The sequence below is a fragment of the Lepeophtheirus salmonis genome, chromosome 1, assembly GCF_016086655.4.
Source record: "Lepeophtheirus salmonis chromosome 1, UVic_Lsal_1.4, whole genome shotgun sequence".
Classification (NCBI taxonomy): Eukaryota; Metazoa; Arthropoda; class Copepoda; order Siphonostomatoida; family Caligidae; genus Lepeophtheirus; species Lepeophtheirus salmonis.
In genome coordinates, this window is record NC_052131.2 from 23,032,834 (window position 1) to 23,057,855 (window position 25,022).

General features: G+C 30.3%; 1 protein-coding gene across 2 annotated transcripts in view; it reads left to right on the plus strand.

Annotated features, from left to right (window-relative positions):
* The first annotated feature begins 3,195 nt into the window (after positions 1 to 3,195).
* The window catches only part of LOC121123780 (band 7 protein AGAP004871), a 179,097-nt gene continuing 157,270 nt past the window's right edge, over positions 3,196 to 25,022 (plus strand). For both annotated transcript variants that reach the window (XM_071889440.1, XM_071889447.1), the window contains exons 1-2: positions 3,196 to 3,536; positions 17,403 to 17,509. In XM_071889440.1, the coding sequence (XP_071745541.1) occupies positions 3,319 to 3,536; positions 17,403 to 17,509 (325 nt within the window). In that variant the 5' untranslated portion in view covers positions 3,196 to 3,318. The remainder of the gene's footprint in view (positions 3,537 to 17,402; positions 17,510 to 25,022) is intronic.

Sequence of the window (25,022 nt, forward strand, 5' to 3'; positions counted from 1 at the left end):
AAACAAGGACTCTGCATCAAATCCTCAATGTCGATTTGACCACAAATTACTATAATTAACTCTTTGGAGACACTGCAAGTTGCACTTAAAGTATACAAAATTGATTGGCAAAAAAACGATAACAAACGTGATAATCCTGACAATTTGAAGAATGTTCCAGAGAAGAGCAGCTTAACTGTCAGGGTTTTTATTAGATGAGTTGCAAGCAGCTGTGAGAGGAATGAAATAAACACAAAGCCCACTCCTTATATATACGGACATATCGGCAAGAATGATTACAATATCGATCCTCAATTTTACTCTTAGTCCAACAGGGACATACACTTATAACTCTGCAATAAATCTTCAGTGTCAATTTGTCAAGAAATTGTAATTCTTAACCATTTGGAGATCTTGTTAATTTCACTTAAAGTAGACAAAATTAATCAGCAAAATAAAAGAATAAGAAATTGGGGTAACAAATAAATTTTTTAAATTATAGTTAAAATTCTTGTGTATATCAACTCATCCCACAAAATTTAAATTTAAATTTTATATTTCACTCATATATCTTTATGAAATATATAAAATTAAATACATTGGGATATTTTCCTTTTTTTGGATTTTAATCAAAATTGTTTTTATGTTGACACAGTCCATATGTTAAGATTTTCTAAAAAAACAAATAGAACCTTTTACGTAGCTTGGGATCTATGAAAAATGTACATAGTTACAATATTAGTAAAGACAAAATAATCACCATTTTTTATATTGTCCATAAACTTTGAATGATATCAAGTCTTCATACTTTAATAATATTAGTGCAAAATATATACTTTTTTTACGATAGCTGGCCGGATAAAGATTTGAGGAGAGCTGAACAGGTAATTATTATGTAGTTGTAGTTGTTATTATGTGTTACTACAGATAACCCCTAAATAATTATTTTATTTTATTTTAATGCGGTGTTATAAAAATAAATTGACACATCAGATATTCAAAGAATTTGAGTAAATCTCTTGTCCTAATTTCTTACTAATGTTTATTTTTATTTTTTGGAATTTTTTGAATGAATTTATGATTTTTGTTAGATATCCTCCAATCACTAGTAAAAATGTTCATATTCGAATTTAATTTAGATCTAAAGAGGAATTTACATAATATGAGAATATTCATTCGAGTACTTGGAAAATCGTAAGATTAATACTTTTTTATGCGAGTAAAAAATATATTAGGAAAATCAAATCAGTTTAAAATTAATTTCATTAGTTTAATCACATGTTACTCACAAAAAAAAAGAATAGAAAAAAATACGCTGTTACACGCTGTTATGAAATACGCATCTATAATCCATGCTGCTCATTTAATGGAACTGTAAATAGTACAAGTTACTGAAAACTGCTGCAAAGTTCTAAAATAGATACTTGTATCGACGTTTTTCTATTCTTGAGAAAATGATGTAGTACCGGTATTGCACGGGCCTATTAAGTTTAGATAAGCCCCCCAGAAATCAGTTTTTCATGAGCACAATCACACGCAGTTACTCAATACTTAGATATTATTTCCCTAAGATTGAAAGAATTGCACAGGAGAACACTCATTTTGTACAAATGAATTCAAGGCAGAAATGTGAGCAGAGAATCCAAAAATGATATCAGTTTTTCTATCAGACATCTGCATTCTGAAATATCTATGATTATCGTAATTCAGGACTATTATTGTTCAGTGTCCCTTTTTACCCTTAAAACAATCCCCAAATTAAGAGTAAAATTAATGAAACTTTTGTAAAAGTGTTTTTATTGATTCTGTATCTTGTTCTGAACTCGATATATTTTCATTTTTAGTCTCAAAAATGATGAAAAACAACACTCTTCTTTTTACGCTAATCACTGATTCATAACATATAGTGATGAGGAATATCATAGTTTATATTAGAGAAAATATTCAATCAATAATAATAAAAAAAAGATATATGTAAAAAATATGCATCTTCAAGGATTTTTGTTCCATTTTGTATCTTTTAAGTAATCCCATTTCAATTCATTTGTAAAAAATTCCCTCCTCCCCTAATTATTCCCCTGTGTAGTACTATCAGCTTAAAAAGAAAAATTTAATATCCACAAGATGAACCAGGGATTACTTTAGCCTATAGACTAAAGCTCTTTCTTCAACTTTAACTAGATACATTCCTTGTGAAAAACGAGTCCTTAATTCATTTTTTATAGTATAGAGTTGTATAAGTTGACTTAATCGCCTGCAAGGTTTTATTTTATTTTTTGATACCGTTTTTATACAACTTTTTCTTTTCTTTTTTTAATATGCCGCGTACATTCGATTGCATTGGTTTTTCAGTATCTACACACAAAAATAATGAAATATATTTATTTGAAAAAACCTTATTCAAATAATTCAAAATATCAATTGAGTAATGTATCTCAATTTGACATAAAGTTATGGTCGATTACGTATTTTTTACGTTTTGTGTTACAACAAGGGTATTAATTCAGGTGTACCAAACGTTTTGCTCTCGCCTTCTCCTTGCACTCTTTTTTTCATTACAAACTACTCAACTCTAACCTTTTCTTATTACTCTCAAGAAGTCTAAAACAATGTTATTTATATTTTAATTATAATAAATCCACATAGAAAAGTAATAACATTTCTACAGATAGATTCAAACAGCTACATATCGACTAAAAAAAGATATTTTGAATAAGATATTTAAAGAAAGATATATATTTTTTATTTTTTGGACCGTAGGGTTTTCTTTGTACTCAAATGAACCCTGTAACAACATTATTTATCAATTAATTATAGGTTCACTCCCTTTTCCTTCTAAAAAGACATGAAAATTTTATAAAAAAAACAATTAGGACAGAGATTTACTCAAATTCCTTGAATATCTTATTTGTCAATTAATTTTTGTAACCCCACATTAAAATAAAATACAATAATTATTTAGGATTTATCTGAAATAACACAAAATAACAACGACAACTACATAATAATTACCTGTTCAACTCTCCTCAAATCTTTATCTGGCCAGCTATTGTAAAAAAGTATATATTTTACACTAATATTACTAACGTCTGAAGACTTGATATCATTCAAAGTACTTCTTAATTTGCGCTTTCATGGACAAGAAAGTACACATAAGACTAGGACATAAATACACACAACGAATTTATTTTTTTATTTCATTTGAAAAAACGGACAGTTCACATGTTGACTTCTTCGAGTCTCTTCTCTTCCTTTTTAGAAATAAAGTGTTGAATATAGGTACATATTTAGGTTCTAAATAAATACTAGCAGAATTGCAGAACCTAATTAGTGATTTCAATGGATTCAAATCCTTCAGATTCTTACTCCCTTGGGCTTGGACTCCATGATGCACTACTCACCTCACTCTACACAAGCGGACGCATCCTTCAAGGAGGAGGAGTCGAAGAGAGTCGATTAAGTATTGATGGAGGGAGTGAGGAAGAGAGAGCTAAAGGACAGGAGTACTCGGGTGGTGTTCATCGAAAAGTGGAAAAGTTGGAGTCAAAACGATCCAGGTAAGAGTCCTTTATTGTTGGTTATAATGTAGAGCTCGATAGATATATCGGGAGCTGATGCAAAGACCACAAAATAAGGAGGAAGGATGATCTTCTACTCTTTGATAATTTACAATATTTATAGTCGAACTCGGTTAAACCATGAACACAAAATACGAATCTTTGTTTATAGAGGATATTTATGAAAGTCCTGAATTAGTAAAAAAGAGAGCAGGGATTCTCAACCTTTTTTTAGTGATGTACCACTTGTTAAATATTTTTTTTCAAAATCTTGAGTAAACCCTGGATTGCCTCCAAGTATCCCAAGGGGTACACGTACCTCCTTTTGAGAACAACTGTAATATAGTATTATTTCAATAAGGCGGATTACTTTCATAATAGAAGGATCTTGTCGGTCCCTTAGGATCTGGAATAAACGAGTTCTACTGTAGTAGGTAACAATGTGTTTTTCGTGCGCGGAGCCTGAAATTAAATAAAGTTGTAAAATCAAACATAATTTATATCACTGAATAAGTAATCAGTACTTATCAATTACATTTGAATTGATATGAAGCATATTTAAATTTTTGTTAATCTGTAGAGTTGTATAAAATATAACCTAAACTCGTGGTAGATTTATTTCAAGTTGGTATTTAATGAGTGATAATTAATACAACAGAGTATCATTTAGGATTCAGGGGGTTCCGTATGAGTTGTGTTGGAGGTGCTGTAGTCCCCTCCTTCAAATTAAGGAATTTATTTTTCTAGAAAATATAATATTTGATTTTTTTTTTCAAAAAATCAAATATTTGATCTTTTTTTTTCAAAAAATTTAATATTTGAAATTAAATTAAATTTATTTACAAAAAATTTAACTTTCTGTGAATGGTTGTAAATTTTTGTAATTTTTCTCCGAAAAATAAATTATTTGAGTTTAAAAAAAAATTTATATCGGAAATTTAAGTTTTGAAATTTCTCTCCAAAAATAGAATTTTTTGTAAACAGTTGTTGATTTTTGAACTTTTTAAAAAAAATATATATCTTTTTGTGAAAATCTGTGGTTTTATTTCAAATATATTTCCTACAAATTTTAACTTTTTGATTTGAAAAAAATTGAAAAACCAAGCCCAATCCCCCCCAAAAATATAATTCTGGGGTTTAGTCGGGAGTTATAAGTGATAGTCCTTGTTGGACTCAAACTAGAGATGAAGATTGATATTGGAGTAATTCGTGCCTTTATGTGTTTTCCATAATCGTAGTGGGATTGGTGTGTATTTACTTCTTCTTACAACTGCTTGAAGTTGATCTATTAAAACCTGATTATAAAAAAGCTGCTCTCCTACCAAACTTTCTTTAATTGGCCAGGATTACCACGTTCATGTTCGGTTTCTTTTATTTTTACATACCGGCATGTCATGTTACGTTTAGTCATATAATCAGATTAATTAAATTTAATTTTGGGAGTATATTTAAAGTAACTCGCCATCTTTCATTGTTGATTTACAAAATATTCAATGAGTAAATTTAAAACTAAATAGTAAAGATAAGTCAAAATCAACATTTTTTTAAAGGTAAATCACTCATGTTGATATAGTTTCATCTTTCATTTTTGCATTGATATAAAACATACCGGAAAATAAAAATTACAATTCATTGTACTCGTTTTTTCAATGATTAGACACATTTTGTTGGAAATTTATTCGAGATAACTTTATAAATGATTTATCTTTAAAGTGCTGGAATTCTTTTTATCAATTGTGAGTACTTAAATTTTTTATCTAGATCGTTATTTCACGTCGTATTATGGCTGTCAAACGAAACTATACACTAACAACTTGATTTAAAAAAAAAAAAACCCAAAAAAATAGATATTAGTCGAAGGTATTAATTTCCTGTTCTACGGCTTAATTACAATAATAAATGTGGGTTTTACCAATGCGTATTGAAATACCTTAATTTATAGCATTTTGGACATTAAAAAAAAATAAGAAACCGAAAGTCATTTTGGTAACACTGAGAATTTGAATAATTATTTAAAGGAGAGCAGCTTAGCTTTCATGACGTTTCATTAGATTAGCTATAAGCAGCTGTGAACGATAAATAAGAGCATGTCAATCCTCAATTCTACTCGGAGTCCAACTTGGACTTACAATTATAACTTTACAAAAAATCCTCGTTTCTTTTTTTATAAACAATAGCATGGGAAAATAAAATTTACTTTTCAGTTTGCCAACTCAAAAAACCCAAAAAAAAAAAATGGTTGATTTAAAAAATAGCATCACTAGTGTTAGGCATATGATGTACCTGATATAAAGTAGTAAAGCTTATTTTAGGTTTCGCGTCTTTTTATAGTTGGTATTCTTAACTGTATATTTTCCAAGCCTGTCATAAATATATATATTTTTTTTGTACCGACGTACAACTTTATTAATATTTCGGTTTGGTTTAATACAGGAAAACGTCAATGTAAATATCTCAATTCAAATGAATTATACATAATCGTAAGTAAAAACAAAACGCAAATTCATTCATATTAATTATAAAAATAAAATTTAGGGATTTTAATATACATCAGTAATATTAAAGATACTTAAGGGGGCTTTAAGTGCCATTCCTAGATGAGACTAATAAAGTATGACATGTTTGTAAAAAAACAAAAAAATCATTAAACAAAATAACAAAAAGAAAAACACACGCACTCAAAAAAAAAACTACATGCATTATTCAATACTTTTTATAATGTGTATTAAAATGTCCTCTTTGTTTTCTGGTAGGGGGGTCTTTGTGGATTTAAATTTATATAAAATTAATATAAATTTGGTTAAAATATAATTTATTATGTACATACTCAGGTCCTAAATATATACAAAACAAAAGTGACTCGGTTTTAAGATTTTTTTGAACTTCTAAAATGATTTGAGGGACAGTTTAGTACGGATATTTCCTCATATTCTGCGAGCAAGTGACTTGATGTTTTTCTACAAATCTTGCAGAAGAAGTATTGCCTCTCTTCTGCAGATATACCTGAATATATTACCTATTGTGAGAGTATTGATGATTATACCGTATTTCATCCAATACAACGAGTAATCAAAAAGTCTACTGGATAGACTTTTCATTATGACGGATGTAGAATCGGTTTTACCAAGTGCATCTCTCTTTCTCTCTATCTGTCCAAAAAATGTTCTTTTATCTCATCCGGCAACTGTAATATGCTCATATTCTTATTTTCTATCAACATCAACATAAAATTTAAAAAAAAATCCCTAGGACCAAATTCCCTTTTTCTAAAATTAATGTTCCTTAAAATTAATTCCCTCTCTAAAACTTTAGTAAAAGATAAATCGTTGTATTCGTTCAAAATTTCGCCAATAAAGTCGATTTTCTTCTTGATTCAAGTGTTTTGAATGTAATTTCATCATTGATTCTGTTTAGTTGGCTCTTACCATTTCATAAGGGGAAGGACTCGCGAAGTTAAAAACTTGCTTATATTTGCTACGCAGCTCCAGAATGGATTGATATATCCGAGGTCTGCTATTGGCTTTGAAGGGCCGTTGCCCTGACTTAATTGAATGTCAAACCATCCCTAGCTTCCATTTTATATTTTACCATATCGATTAGTGAAGAGTCAACGTCTATGAGTCTTTTAAACCTTGAAAATATCATATAATGTACCTGGTACATGGGTCATTGTACAATGTACCCACTCAACAACTGTTAGAATATGCTTAATAAAAAAGTAGGGAATTATTCACTGCGTAGAAACAATGGCTAATTAGATATATTTGGAATTTCTATATATAAAGTTGTAAATCCAAAGCTTTTTTAGGATTCGTGTTTTTTATAGTTGGTAATCTTAACTGTATTTTTTTTTTTTCATTTTAAAAAGCAAAAAAAGGGGATTAAAATTGTTCTAACATAAAATTCCAATTAGTGGAGGAACAGATGGACCTTTGCCCCACTTCTGGTGGCCCAGTGTCTATGTTCTTTTTTATTTCCGATCTTCCCTAGTCATAGCTGCTGATCTAATACAGGGCTTTAAGATCCAATAGGTGCTTGTTTGTGCTGGTGATTTCATTATGATACAGCTGTTTGATGACGTCGTTATTCATTCAACAGAATAGTTGTTGTATAAACAAGCTTTAGTAAAGTTTTCGGCATCATGGCGACAGCTGCACCAAATATAAAGAAGATTGAGTTTATAGAGAAGGAACTGCGCTGTGTCATGAGGATGATTTGTGTCAACAATAACATGGTAAGGGATGAAATTGTATTGGCTTGCATCCAGCAAATTGCTGGATATCAGCCTTGGGTCTGGCAACAAGACTCAGAACCTTGTCATGATTCAGACAGGTCGTTCATGGGGCTGATGTGAACACTTCATTGGGGAGTAAATAATCCATCAGATCTTAATCTGATGGATTATTTTATCTGGCGCTATGTTGAATGTAAAATAAATCGAACATATCATGCCATCAAGGGCTCTCTGATTGCTTCCATCCTGGAGACAATGACCAATACACCAAAGAACTACCTTGTCAATACCGGCTCCACCTCATGGACCATTCTGGAGGCGGATACATCAAATGAGAATCTTTTTCAACATTCCTATGTCCAATTCAAGCCGATTTTCAAAAATATTCCCCGAAAATGTTGCCCGAGTGATTTTTTTTTTTTGAAAAATGTACTCATTTAATCTGAACACCCTCTACGACGGCGTGTCAGCAAGACTACTCTCACACCAAACATTTTTCAAATTGTCAGGCCTAATATGCTGATTTAATGTTTTTTTTTCCTCTATTCCGAAAGTAGAAGTTTAGGATTTACAACTCTATCTATAAAGGGGTTTTACTGACGTCACAAATACACAGACAGCACCCTGAGCTCCAGAGTACGTACTGAATTTTATAACTGAAACACCTTCACCTTAGTGCCACAGTCTATTCATTATGTGGAAATGCTCTACTATGTATCACTACAGGAAATTGTTTGTGTTATTTTCTTTTTTGGTGCCCATGAATGGGTTTCTTTTTACGTATAGCAATAGTATGTCACATAACAATATCTCTTTTGTTCTTAATTCAACACTAATTTCACCCAACAATGATCAAGAATACACAGAGAATGATAAACAACTTTTTGTATTATCTATATTTATCCTTAAAAAATTGTAATATTGAGTAATATAACGCAAAAGACTATCACGTCAAATAAATAGACTGATGAACACCAATTAAAATACAAAATATAGGCATATTAACTACTTGTAGTGTAGTAGTACCTCTCGCCGTACGGAAGCAATTAAAGCGTCACTAGTGTTGATCTGTATACCGATACTTTAGTTGTACCTAGATTCTGACGCATTTTAAAAAGGTACTATACTAAATTGGCATTGGAACCAGGGTTGTGGAGTAATATGATTTTTTTTGGGACTCAGATTCCGTCTCAGACTATTTGAAATTTTTCAACTCCGACTACAACTATTTGAAATTAATTGATTCCGATTCCGACCATTTGACATTATTCAACTCTTAGATTGCGAAAAAAACAAATATAAATGAAATTCTGAGAATTCTTTCTCTTATCAGGGACATTATAATATTTTAGATGTATGTATTTATAAGTCTATTTTTGGTTTGATCAATCATGGAATCCAAAACGGTCGGACAGATCAGTTTGAAATTTAGCAAGTAGACGTATAAAATAAGCAAACATGATTTTATAATATTTTTTGGGGCCTCTGAGATAATTAAAATGCTGTTTTCGACCAGGATAAAACCTCCTTCCTCATCTCTCTCTTTCTACGTCCCACTCTCTGTCTCTTTTCTTCTACCTTCATTCTATGTTTCTTACTCCCCTCTATTGCGCCCTACAAGACGGGCACCATCTACTAGTAATCATATAATATTTAACCACGGGGCACTAATTGATTTAAATAAACAGATTTTCAGGATAATCTATCTTCTAAATGTGTAAAAAAGTTTACATGACGTCATAAAATACAAAAAGTTTGTTCTTCTTTTTTAACTTATCTGGAGCCCTTCCAACTCCAACTATTTAGAACTATACAACTCTGACTTCAACTATGTATAATTCTAAGACTCAGATTTCGACTCTAAGTAAAAATATGCGACTCTGACTCCACAATCCTATTTGTAACTGGAAATTGCAGTTTTATATTTTAGATTTAGATCCTTCTCCCATAACAAACACATCCCAAAACAAAAAACCCTACAGACACTTTCGTAAATGTATGTTCGAATAAATTGCCTTTTTTGTTATATATTTTTATGAAAAAAGTATCGAAGAGTGGTTAAATATAGATGGCTATCTTAATAGTGGAAATGGTAAAATGATTTTCATCGTGACAACACTAATATTAAATATAAAGTTTAAACAAATTAAGATACACATAAATATGTATTTATACTTCCGTTTAGGTCTCATCATTACACATGGAATCCAAGACGGCTGAACAGAACATTCTAAAATTTAGTAAGTAGACTTATAAAATTACTCAGCATGTTTCTATGATAATTTTTGGGGCCTACAAGGTCATTAAGAGGTTGTTTTTGACCACAATAAAACCTCATTTCTTTTCTCTCTTTCTAAATATCCCTTCATATCTTCTCCTTTTACATCCCTGTATCAGTCTCTGTTGTTCTACCTTCATTCTTTGTTTATATTCCTCTCTATTCAGCCCTTCAACGAGGGGACCATCTGCTAGTTAGATAAAATAGGATATCCATTTACAAAAAAACAAACAAAAAAAGTCGTATTATTGATAGCCGATATACTTTACTAATTGATTCTGCATTTTGATTGATTTCTGGCAATTTAGTATTATTGATAATTAGGATGCAAAAATCTACCAGAGTTACGCTATCGTATCTTGCAGTGTTTTTGTTCGATAGATCATTCTTTCAGTTGGGTTTTAAGTGATCTATTCTGGATCATTTCAGACCGATATTTTGGACTAGACTGCTATCTCAAACCATGAGCTAAATTTAATTATTAACTAACTTAGACCATTATTTCATCGGTTTCAGACTTCGAACAACCAAATAGTGTGGATAGTGACTAGAATAAGGGGGAAATTCTCAAAATAAAGCATGATATTACAAAAATTTAGAACTTCCCGCCCTTTTTTTAACAAAGTATATCTTGTTCATTATTAGTCACATCGGATCATACGATAAAGTGTTGTAAAGGTGTAAGTGTATACTACTATATTATAGTTTTTGGTTCATTCGAACATGACCAAGACCAACCGCTCCTCCCATAACACCAAGCAGTTTCTCATCACCTGCATCAAGGAGAAATTCAGTGAGAAAGAAGCAGCACAGATCCAAAATGCCTGTTCTCGGTTTCGTAGTTGCATTGAGCGGGGTTTGGCTACAGACGGCCTACATTGAATAGATAGCTTCTCTATATCCTAATAAAGATATTTGTTTTTATTTCATCAATAAATATTATAAAATAAGCTTGTAGTTTTTGTTTGTTTTGATTCTGGAGTGAAGTGGTGGATCCATGTTTCATCCATTGTGATGTACCGAGGCCAAAACTCCATCTTATTTAGCATGAACATCTCCAAACAGCTCTTTGAATTATCTGCTCATTGTTGTTTCTACTCTGGTGTGAGCAAATACGGCACACATTTGGAAAACAGCTTTTTCATACCCAAATGTTCGTGTATGGTGGCGTAAACACTATCTTTTGATAACTTCAGAGTATCATCTATCTCTTGCTACTTCACTTTGCGATTACCCATAATGATTTTCAGGGTTTTTTCAATGTTTTCTGGGAAACAGCCTCAATAGGCCGACCAGGGCATCATCGGTGTCCGTACGAACACGTTTGAAATCGGCAAACCATCGTTTGATGGTTGTTTTCGATGGAACAGAGTCCGGATAAAATTTTTCAAGCCAAGCTTGGGCTTGAACGGGGTTTTTTCCCATGAAAAAGCAATGATAAATCAACACACGAAATTGCTTTGAACCCATTGTTTTTAAGAATAACAAAAGTAGCGTCACTTAAACCCCTATAATTCGATAAATAATAAACCAAACGTCATGAAATTTTCACAGTACCCTTTTGAATGTTTGTACTTCCAAAAAATATTACAGTATTTTTTATTGGCGCCATCTGGTAGTTAGGCCAGGACAGATTGACTCATGTGTTATATAGTGTTGGATCGGTCTAAAAAAACTGAAATGACTGCAGTCAAACTAGTCCAGTGCTAATATTTTTTTTGTCATAAGATAGGTCTTTGTGGGTCTTTTATCGTAACTACAGCAGCTGAAATGACAAGCACGGCGTTACCATGCTAACACAAAAACACCCTATGTATTTTGATGTCAACTGTCAATTCACTAATTTGGCTATATACGTCATTGCTATTGCTATTGTCATTGGTATTTCGTAATTTATTCTTTTTGATAAATGAAGGAAGAAATAAGCTGTTTTATACTTGTACTACGTTTCCAAAAGGGCAGGAATGCAATTTCTTGTTGATCCCTCGTCGTATATATATACGTATATTGGCCATCTTATTATTTCTGTGAAAAAATAGTGCTATTCTATACAAATGTATAGATACGCTTCTCTTAAAATATTATAATACAGTCTCGATACATTACTATGTAAGATTTTAACATTATGAAATTATATTCATAAATTTCATCTTTTTAAATTGTGGAGAGGTAATATGACAATGATAGTTTAGGAGTGCTTAATAGATAAATAATAGTTGCTCTGACGGACTTATTTGGATAACTACCATGAAGAATAGCTATTAAGATAGTCTGGATATGAAGGACCTACTTATCAATCCTTAGGACCTTTGGATGATAAAAAAGATCAGACCAATAAATAAGACTAAAGGGGGAGAGAGAGAAGGCTGATTAGGAAATCAGTCCTAGGATCGATCCAACACTGCTCCTATATTATAAGAAATATATTGTATATCCGTTTTTATATTAATAAAGTAAAGTTTGAATAAAGCCTCATTTTTTGTGCTTACGCTGAATATCTTAGAGCTGAGTGACTCCCTGATATAAAAAATAAGAATGCAACAGAGGCGAGTACAAATTTATAATATTAAAGTAAAGTTTGTTTGTCAACGTCTAATAGCTTAGAACAATTCCAGGTACTGTATTCATTATTAATTTCCACTAAAAAAGTTCATAGAGTATGAAATACGAATTTACAGAAATAAAGAAAAGTCCCAAATATTCATTGACTCACCATAATTACTTTCTATGGATCATTGACTTGCAAATTTGTGGCCAAAATGATGTGGACTTCCAAATAATATATCTATTTATTCCTAATGAGATAAATTAATCAGCATTATTTTACTATAGAGAATCTAACTAATTTTTTATTTACACAAATATTCATGAAATGATTGCTGATAAACTTACTTTGGAAATAAAAAAAAAACTAGATAGGAAGATGGGAAATGATAAGAAATATATTTGCTATAATTTGACCTTTCCCGTGGGAACAATAGCAATGAGTAGAGTTGTAGAAAATATGATCATTTGTATGTAAGAAAAAGTAACCAAAAATTATTGGGGTAATCCTGACAGTTTGAAGAATTTTTGGGAAGAGAACAGCTTAGCTGTCAAATCCTCAGTATTACTCTCTGCCATTTACGAGCACACTCACTTATTCTGAAATGTACCCTCCTCAAGAATAAAAGAATAATGGTTCTGTTCATGTTACAACTACGAAGAGTCTGCCATTCGTTAAAGGTTATATTTTCTTCAATTCTGGTCATAAACATCCAACACCATTGCAATAATGTCAAATTAAAATTACAGTATTCTTATATTACACAATGAAAGAAAATTCAGTTCTTGGGACACTTTCCGGCAAAAACCACATTTATTATTGTTATTTAAGGACACAAAAATCAGTAAAACTCCATCTGACCAATTAAAGGAACATAAAAAAAAATATATATATTGAATGTAATACTTACAGTTCTTATAATTTTTTTACAAGTTTTAGAGAAAGGATCTGTGGGTGATAAATTAAAACCTATTTTATATGAAGGGTGATTCAAAACAAGCGGTTTTTTCCAGTATGGATTTTTTGACAGGTGCGCGGGAGTTTTGTCAAATTTATACGTCATTTTTACTCAGTATTGTTTTACAATTCATCATGGTAAGATATACGCCACAACAACGTGTACAAATTGTTCAATTGTACTATGAAAATTAGCGTTCTGTGAAAGAAGTACTTACTTACTATACTTGTTTTTCGCATATTTTGATTAAAATAATTAAAAAAAAAATAAGAATAAACATTTATTTTTTAACCTAAGAGTTATAATTTTATTGTCTACAGACTGCTAATGATACTTTGCAACAAAATTTAGGTAGTAGAACGCCTGCTGGATAAAGTCCACATTTATTATTGTTATTTAAACCATAGAACCCGAAAATGATCTTTAAAATTTTCAATTACAGTAGAGCTTTAAAACCTTTTTTTAAATCATGTTTTAGAGTATAATTTTGATTCAGAGTAATATTTTGAAATGATATAAATATAAAAATGAAAGTTAAAGGGAATATAGATTTATAAAATATACCAGTATTCACAAGATAAAATATTTACTAAGTTATATTGAATACAGTTCTTACAAATGGGACTTCAAATATAAAAATCAAGTAAATGAAGGGTCTTCTTTGGAAGAAATAAATGCTTGCACATTTTTGTCAATTGCATTATATTTTAGTAAAACTAAAGAATAAACCTAATATTACAACTAAAAAAGATTTGCCGTAAAAAAAAGGTTCGATTTCGATTGATTTTTTCAGTTTTAACTATAAATTTTCATAACAAATATTTAATAACTAAACAATATGAGGTTGCTTGAAAATATTTCGAAATTAAATATAATTAAGTCATCTAAGAATTAATGAATATTTTAGAAGCAGGAAAAGCTTTGAAATTATATATTTAAATATGTCAATTACTTACATCTAATTAATAAATACTAATCAAATATGTTCCATTGGATATGAAACATATTTAAATTGGATTAATCTTCCTGCCTCTAAAATAATATAAATATATTGTTTGAGTCATATTTAGGGATTCCACCAAACCTCCTCAAGTTTATCAAGAAATGTAAATAAATGTTTAAATTTTTGACCCCAATGCTTGGGATCCGTTACGCCTGGGGGCTCCAGAGTAATAAAACGTTTGGAAATCATTGTTTTAGAGGTTACAAATCGCGATTGAAATTTCTAAATTTCACATTCTTACCAAAAAATGTCTATATAAGTTAAAATAGAACATTTTTATGAATAACATTTTAAGATAAACAAACAATTTAAAAAAAAGTTCAATTTCACTTTCACCCTAAAATGATTAACATTCATATAAAATGAAAAGTAATATGTTGCTCTACCACGCAATTTTTTGTCCTTTTGTGCATAGTATAAGACCTTTTACTTTTTTTTATACATTTTGAGTAAACATCTTTTGATTATAAGTTCTTTTTTAAACTTATAATAAACAATTTTGGACTATGTTCCCTAACATTTGGAAAAAATATATATTTAAGAACACCTCTAAACTATATATGTATGTTCTGTAGAAGATGCAAACCTTTATAAAGAGTCTGTCAAGTTACAATTTCACCGTTTAATTAATCTTTATTCTACTAGTATATCCGTCATATCAATTAATTAATTATCAACTATGAAATCATTTCTTTTTGTTCTATTAAAATTAATTAAATTAGTTATATACAGGGAGAAGCATCAATCAGTCATTTTCTACATTAGTTTAAGACCACTTGGGATATTTTCTTATTTTTGCAGATTTATTTTTAAGATGTATTCTTTGACAAATGACATGAAATAGTGCTGACACTTACTTTGCACCCTTTTCGAATCAAATTAGACCTATTTCTGTTAGCAAAAACTAGTAGGAGATCTTGAAATAGTCAACTTCATCATGGCCTCATCTCTCGTTCACGTATTTATTGGACGCCCTGTTCTCTTTTTATCACTATAAATCCCAAATTTTTCACAAAAATGACAGCAGCATGTGACTTACTTGAGATTTTTACGGTAATTTGACGATCAGAATAGCCTTCTTCTTGTCAGGTCACTATTTTAGTCCTTTTAACATAAGAAAAAGTAGCTTTTTTGCCCATTTTTGAAGAATATAAATTACAGAGAATATCTGAGCAGAACCTTGTCTTGCAAGCGTAATTAGGCAAGAGATTAATACGCACACACGCTAGACCCAGTGAAAACTTGAATAATACGCGTTCATACACGTCAATAAAATGATAATTATTGAATTAAATGTTATAACAGAGGTTGTTTGAAGCTTTTGCAAATGACTGTAACTTCTTTTTTTTTATAATTGTGTGTCAATCAGTTTGTCAAAGTAGTAGCAAAATAGGGCATGTTTCATTCTAGTAAGAAAATTATAAAGTTTTCTTTGAAATACAGTCAGTCCCTATCATGTGTTGGAATGGTGGGGAACGTGCGTTTACCATAGAAAATAGATATTGCCAAAAAATAGTTTGACATAATATTTTATAAAAAATTTAACTAATTTTTGTTAGTGCGATTTATGAGGATCAGTGGATGGCTTTAATTTATAATATACAAAAGACAATTTTTTGAATTCATTTATATAATTTGAAATTTTCAAAATTCTTTGAATGCATATAGCTCCATTGATAATTATGCTAGAGAACTAAAATTGGTGCCAATAGATTTTGGTGTCATGCAAGAATTCTAAATATGTTTCAATAAAGCTATTGAAATAGGATATATCGGGGAATATCAACTTTTGTAAGTCCGTTGCAGAATCGCTAATAATTGATTGCATAATCATCTATAATGATAAATAATATGGTTAGTTAAATATTGCATTTTTTGTAAAAAAGTAATTCTCCCTTTAAAACCGTTTAATGAAAAATTAATTAAAAAATAATTAAAAAAACGCCGGGTACTCAAATATTCGGTGTATGGGCAATAGGGACATCACCTATCTCAAATGATTCTCAAAACGGTGTAAAACAATAAATCTAAAAGGGCTGATGAATGGGGAAGAAAAATATGTTAAAGGTCGTGTTCTTTTTGGAATTTCAAAGAAGAAGGTTGGAACTTCTGAGGTAACAACATAAGGAATGTTGAAGAAAAAAACAACTTTAAATGTAGTCTATTATTATGACACAAAAATAAAACTTAATTATGGAAAAAGGGAGTTATGTTGTCTCACTCTGTAATTACGAGTTAATACATGGCGTGAAAAGCCCCGGGCTTCTCACATAGACGGCAGTTTTTTAAATAACCTCAATCTGAGTGAGTACCAATATTCAAAAGACATCTGTCAAAATGTCATGAGAATCTGTTCTTTAGTTTGTGAGTTATTGTGCTAAGTGTGACGTTACTTTTCTTATTCCAAAAATATGGAAAATAAAAATCGTTTTTTTGCATAACTTCTTGATGGGAAAAAATACTGTTTGAGCTAAGCAAGGGCCTGAAAAGTGTTATGGGGAGTCTGCTCCGTAAAACGAATAAAAAAATAAAATATATAATAATAATTAAAAAAATCCCATTATGAAAGAAAAAACGCATTTTCTTTGTTAAGCCCGGAACTTTTCAGCCTAAATGCTATATAATAACTGCGAACTAAATAATGTTCCACTGAATAAGTATGATCAAATAATAATTTCCATCAAAATAGTCAGCAAGTATATGTTACGAAATATTCAATTATTGCATTTTTCATCGATCACCATAAATACTGAAAACTATTCAACTCATTTTTTGGTTACAACTTGTACAAAATTGCAACTTCCACATACATTATATGCATAACTTGATTTCCTTTTTTTTTTTTCAGCACATTTAATCATGACAATGAAAACAATTTTTACTCCCGAAGGAAGGATTTGAATCAACAAAGAAGATCCCGTCGACGAAATAGTAGCAAATATGATAGCTATCAAGGTAAAAATATTTTTGATCCATTCTGTGCAGAATTGCATTAAAAAAAACAAAAAACTTCCCAGTTTTTTAGTACTTCTATTTTGCATAGATCGTAGATTTATCATTTCTTTGCTTTACTTTTAGTAAGACTTAAGATATGATGTTTTATAACATATTCATATATATGATAATGATATTTAAGATCTCTTTTTTTGTGTGTGTATGTGTGACGTTTCATGCCCAAGGAAAGAAATACACAGCATGTAGGTAGGTATAAAAAGGGTTCCTTAATGATAAAACTTATAAATCAGAAGGCTCTAATCCTTTTTTTAGAATTACATAATACCTATTCTTCTACTGCTATGTAGTTTTGCACAGTTTTTTAAATTGATGGTTTCTCATTTACAATGATCCCCCATCCTTTAGAGTGGATGAAAGGGTGTTTCTTATTACAGGGCATGTCCTAAGAATGACCAACACCGATATTAAGCAAATTAATATGAGCTCCCCCAAAAATAAGTATTGTATGTATTTTATAATATGAACAGTATGCCTGATAAAAATCCTTAGATTTCCTTGCGCTCAAAATGAGATAACAGTACGTCATAAATGTCCTTGCTTATCGATGACGTACAAAATGGGATTTAATTAAAATTTTATCCTCAATATAATTTAATTGAAAGGTCTCATTATGCAAACAAACGATAGCTGAAACAAAAATAAACAAGTTTGGTTTTTATTCCATGTCTCTGAGTGTGAAAAATTCGGAGCACCATCAAAAATATAACACGTTTGCAATTTACTCCCCACCCGTGTTAGTTCCAAGAATACTTCAGGGACCGTTGGCATCTCCATCTGAACTCCCTACAACATGAAGAAGGCCATTACAACCCCATACAACACTAAAACTTCTCCAGCAACGTTATTACTCCTGCCTGGCCTGGCTCTATTTGGCTCTCCTCCAGCCGTAACCTAACATCCCTGGACTTTGCAATTTGTGTTTGTCGTAGAGAAAAACCTCCTTTACATCTCTCATCCAAATTTAGATTATATCCCAGCTGCTATCATGGCAGTGTAGTACGCCATAGACACGGCCTTCATTGTCAAGATCTGCTAATGTGTTCACCGGGGGTGTCAAGACTGTTAGTACTTGTGAAGGAGGACATATTGAATAAAATATATAACTAAATATAGTATTTAAATAAATCACAAATTAGTTTTGTATTGTCTTTTTTTGATTCAATAAAAATCCCATTTTTTGTAATTTAGTCACCCTAGAGCAAGTTTTGGCTCACTTACTCTGTAAGAGCTTGTTTACTCGATTTTTATTTAAACTCAGAACTTATCAAATAAAGATTTGCTGATTTGGACAGTTTGATATTGAATAACCCCAATAAATATTCGGCTATTTATAGAGATTAAAAAAGGTAAATTGGTTTTCTTATTTATTTTAGGAACAAAATTGCTTACATGTTGACCTGCTACATGTATGTAAATTGAGTTAGCTGTATATGTGAGGCAAAAATAAAAAATTGGGACCTTTATCTTTTTTTTTTTAATTTTGTTTAGTATTGTTTTGTTTTAATTTATCACATATAGATAAAAGATCAAAATTTGTTTAGAATACTTTATTTGAATGTTCAAATAAAATATTAGATACTTTCATTAATGAACATTTCCTGGATTTTATTGGAATGCTTTTCTTTCCTTAAGGACCCTTTTTATACATACATATTATATACATTGAAAGAAAGTCATAAACGAGGAACAAAACGACTAAAAAGCACTTTTGTAAAAACAAACCGAGAAAAAAAAACCAAATGCAACTCGTAAAAAATGATTGTCGTTGATTATATATTATAATAGCAGTGGTTGCAGATTTGACCATATTAAATCGTTATGTGTCTGCTTTTTTATATCTTCATAAAACCCTTTTCCTGAGCTGTTCCCCCTACGTACTCTATTCCAAACATGTGAGGGAACCCATACAAGATTAGTTTTATTATTAAATTGGGTAATGTTCTCATATGATGTCAAAATGATATTAAGCACAAAAAATTATTTTTCTACGTACATTACAATATGTACATTATCTCGACTCATCAAAGTGTGTGATATTATGTTTAGGAATTTTTTTTTACATATTGAAAAAAAATAATAATTAATTATATTGTATACTATCATTAATAAAATTCCATTATTCAGGAATGAATCGTCACAATGTATATATAAATGATTAATTAATTAACCTTAATTCATTTAATAAATTAATGGATTTTAGGTTCCTTATAAAGTATGTTCTCAATCTAAGTACATGAACTAATGTACTATATTCAATCCAAGCCCTTTATTTAAATCTTGCTTACTCATTTAGTAATAAAACAACAATTGTAGAGTGTTTTTACGTGACGTCAACAATCTGAAAGCAGGCTATCTTGCAGGTATAATTTCAAAACCAAATTTTTAGAGAGCGGACTATTAGACGAAAACAATTCTTCCGAAGGACAGTTTGTCGAACAGATATTTCGCTGAAGGCCAATTTGCCAAAAAGACTATTTATTGAACATACATTAAGACGAAAAATGATATTTAATTTATTACTATATATACGATTGTATACTTTAATTCACTTTAATATTATAAATAGGTATTGTTCATATTCTATATAGGTAAATTAATTATTGCCGAATAATACTTTTTTATTAATTAATGACCATAATAAAACACCACACAGTTGCATGGGGTTCGGATGTAGTTCGAATCCTTCACGGAGTTAGTATTTAAAATAAAATATATTATACGCAACACAGCGATTCGAATAGAAGAAATGCTAATCACTTCTCTGTTATCAATTACCATTCGATATGATTGACTAATTATTAATTTCTGAAAGAGACTCATACATTGACGGACAAGTAATACTATCAAGCAAGACCACTCATTTTCACTTTTTTATGACAAATAACTATAAAATAAAATTTCACATTGAATGGTTTTTAGAGGTGCAATGTTTATAAAGTTAAGCAAATCTTGTGATTTGAAGTTAAAAAAAAGATATATATAAATTGTAATATACAAAATATGTCTTGTTTCAAACTACATATAATCATTTTAATAGTCGTTAAAATGTCTTCTTATACTTATTTAAATTAATAAATTGTTCATGCATAATTAAAGGCAAAAAAAAAAAAATCTTTTATTTTCCATGGCTTTGTTTAAATATCAAGTCATGTCTCATCTCCATAACAACGAAACTCAATATAAAAATAAATAAATATCTGTTTAATTTTATTTCTTTTGCAAAAAAGGCAATGATATACAAATAATTTGTAAATGCAGGCCAATAAAGACCAACAATTACTTAAGTAATCCTATCTCCTCCTCCTATTTTTATTGCATAAGTAACGACTACATTTATCATTTTATTAAATATAGTACTACAATTCTTTTAGGTTATATTATAGTAATATGCAGTTTACATTGTAACATTCAATAACCTATTTCATTATATTAGTTAATTACAATAGTCAACCAATTTTTGACGTCTTCTTCATCGCTTTTACAAACGATGCAAATATAAAGGACCTTAATAACCCAAAAAATTCTGGTTTTGTGGCCTATAGAGAGCAACATTTCAATAATTGAACAAATAATTTTGAGCGCATGTAACAGTTGCCCATGCACAAGTAGGACGTTGTTTGTTATTTTGGCGGGAAGTCAGAAGTATTTGGGCGACAGTTAAAGAAAACATTCCATCAATCAAGGAAATATTTATTCCAACACCGTGGAAAAGTGTAAGTATCCTTGTTGTGTTCTTCGCCGTACGATACAAAGTTGAGATTGCAAAATTATGAAACCTGAACAAGTCCTTGGTTTTTGGAGTAGTGAATGAACGGAAAAAGTCTGGAGGTGATTATGAATTAACAGTAAAGTTTACTGATCAGAAGATGAGATTAGATTGTTAGAGATATATATTTTTCAAATTTTGTTGTGCACAGTGTTTGACCTCCAAGTTCACCGGGCCTCAACCCTATTAACTTTAGTCTGGGGTACCCTTGTGGAAAACACCAATAAATCCTATTGAAAGACCATATCCAAGCTGATGTTCAGAATCCGTTAGGAATTACGGTATCTGCCAAAGAAGATTGTCATCAAGACCTGTTCTTTTTTTCAGGGTCGAATCAAGACAGTTATTGACACCAAATAATTAATCATATAGAATAGCAATACTTTTTTTATTCAGCTTCCATTTGGCATTGGTTGTTATTAAAATCAGATGATTAGTATAAGAGAAAATACATTTAAAAAAGACAATCGTGTCAATATAACACATTTTATATGTCTTTCGAGGTCTTGTTTTTAAGTATTTGCTTAAAATCTTAGAACTCCATGACTATTTGATCTAAGAAATAATTATGTAGCAACGAGCGTATGTAGCTAAAGCTTAGCGCATCATATTAAAAAATAATAGAAAAGGCGAGTGCATAGCTACATGAAGATAGTTTTTTTATTTATCAAAGCTGTCATCATTATTCCTTTATTCTTGAAGAATGAACAATAAGTCATTGTTGAACTCGGAATAGAATTGATGATTGACTTCGAAGTAATTTCTGCCAATGTCATTGCTATACGGAGTGAAGCTTGTGTTTTCTCTCCTCCCGAACATTCTTCAAATTTTTAAAATAACATACCGGGGTTTCATACGATTTGAATCTCTGTTGATATTATTAAAGCAAACTTTGTCGACGGCTAATAACTTTGAGAAATGCCAGGTACTCCTATTACTATGTTATAAATACACCTTGATAGCTCAATAAATAATTTTTCATGCCACAAATTTTAAATAATTTTTTAAATATTATTCAAAATGAGGAATATATTATTTATTTAGGCATATTTTTTTTAGGGGTGGGGGAAAGGTTTAGTTTTTGGGTCCAAATAATATAATTTCTTGATACAAATTTCAAAAATTAAACTTCAAATATTAAATTTTTTGAAAAAACATTTCAAAATCTACAGCTGTTCACAGAAAGTCAAATTTTTTTGAAACAAAATCCAAATAATATAACTTTTTGATACAAATTTCAAATATTAAATTTTTTGATTCCGATTTATCGTCCCCATCACCTTTATAAGTAATATAAATATTTCCTAGGTTAGATGAAGTAATTGTAATACTATACTTTTTACTTATACTTAATCAGTGCAACTCCATCTAACCAATTAAAGGAACATAAAAAAAAAATCTTTATTTATGTCTATCAAGGAGAATTAACTAATGATGGAACTTATTTTTGGTGTTTAATCCATAACAACCATTCCGTTTCTGTTCGGTTGCCAGATTCAAACGTTCAATTTTTTCACAGGTACAAAAGCGTTTGTAGTATACACTAACACCTTTACAACATTTTATCGCATGATCTGATATGCCCAATAATAAAACAAGGTATACTTAGTTAAGAAAAGAAGCGGGAAATACAAAATTATTTTTTCCCCATGTTAACAGAAGAACACGTTTTTTGAGAAACCCAAAGATTTTTTAATATACATACATTTATATCATTTTACTAACAAAATATTTTTTATGATCAGGCCCCTGACCAGGCCAAATACTCTTCAAAGGGGTTCCTAAATCCACCACTGACTGCATATCTGAATATCATTGATATATTCAATAAATACCTCATCTCCACAAGACCTAAAGGATGTTCTTTATACTAGGCTAATCTAACAAAATACAAACTGTCACAATACTTATTTTCCTATTTTAAAACATGATTAAATCACTTCTTTGCTTTCGCACATCCATTACGATTTTGGTAATTGCGTCTTCTTTAAAAGGCTTCAATTTCACATGATTTACGATGAACCCTTAATGGAGGTACGTTGGTAGGCTCTACCAGTGTATATATAGGGATCATAAATCAATTGCTACTTATTGGTAGAAGGAAATAGTATAATTATTATCAATAAAAGGTGTAGAAAGGAAAATACTCTTGTCAAACCTGGAAAATGGATGATTATAATGTATATATGTACTGTACAAGTTACGATTTATGTACATGTTGTAATTTGAATAAACAGATTGTACAAGTTACAATATTTAATTAACTCATCAGTAATTTTAATTACCAATTATTGATTGATGCTATTATTTCATTTTCATTTTTTAAAATTACACATTTATATTTTAAATAAATAAAATATAATTGTTTTACTACAGTTTGGTTATAACGAATATTGTTTTAGTGGTACTGATCCTTATTACTATGATAATGTGTACAAAAATAAAAGTTTTATTTTTTACATATTTATCATTAAAGAGAGAATATTGATTTAAAAAAAAAAATTATCGAATACGAATACACAATAAATTTTAACCAGGTAATTAACTTCAAGTTGTAACTACTATTTAGACAAAAAAGCTAATGATAGTTACTAAGATTACTAGAGGAATAGGAATTATGTATAAGCTTAAATCTTAAGGGATATGGCAAAAGAATTAGTAGCTAGTAGATTGAAAATTTATATTTATTTATTGATCAATTATCCTTCATCTATATTAATGCAGACAAGTATGACTATTGATCTGAAGTCAAATAGTGTTCTGTTGTTCCTTATTTGGGACTAAAGACATCATGTACTTAGTTCAGTCTCGGTCCGGTTCACTTCAGTCCTTATAAACTGTTTGAAGGAAAGATAGCACCTCTCTTAAAACTGTACTGCATAAATAAGGACAGATACAAAACTAATGACTAGTGTTGTATTATTTAATGACTTATTTAGGAACGAGGAACGCGGTCCAGTCCGGTCCCATACATTCCAGTCCAGTCCCTTTTTGTCGGTCGTTAAAGAAGGTGAAATATAACCCTCGTGACGTCAATGAGGGTGTTTTTCCTCCTTTTAATTATTCCCTTAAATAATAAAAAAATAAATAACCTTAATGCATATTTAATATATCTTATTTAGCTTACAAAAAACTGATCCTACGACTGGACTGGACCAAATAAATAAGGACAGACACAATACTACTAATTACAAGTGTGTGTGCCCATGAATGGTGGAGAATAACACAAAGGAGTGGAGACGGAGGGTAACCCTGAGGATTTGTTGCAGAGTTATAACTGGAAGTACTTGTTGGACTAAGAGTACAATTGGGGATTGACATTGGAGTAATTCTCCCAAATGCCTTTCTTTACTTCCTTATCTCCCCTCCCTCGTCACAGTTGATTGTAGCTGATAACCTCTACAAAATTCCTCAAATTGTCGGGGTTACTATGTTGATTTTTGGTTTCTTTTTTTTAAACATGCTCATTATAAACAGGATTTTCATCACGGGGTACGTCCTTGTCGGATTCAGAGTAGAATTGAGGATCTACAACTGAGTAATTCCTGCATATGTGCTTTCTTGGTACGGATTGAGGCTTGAGAATATTTCCATCTTCTCATAGTTGCTTATATCTGATCCAATGAAACGTCATGACAGCTAAGCTGCTCTCCTCCCAGCCATTCTTCAAATTGTCAGGGTGATCAT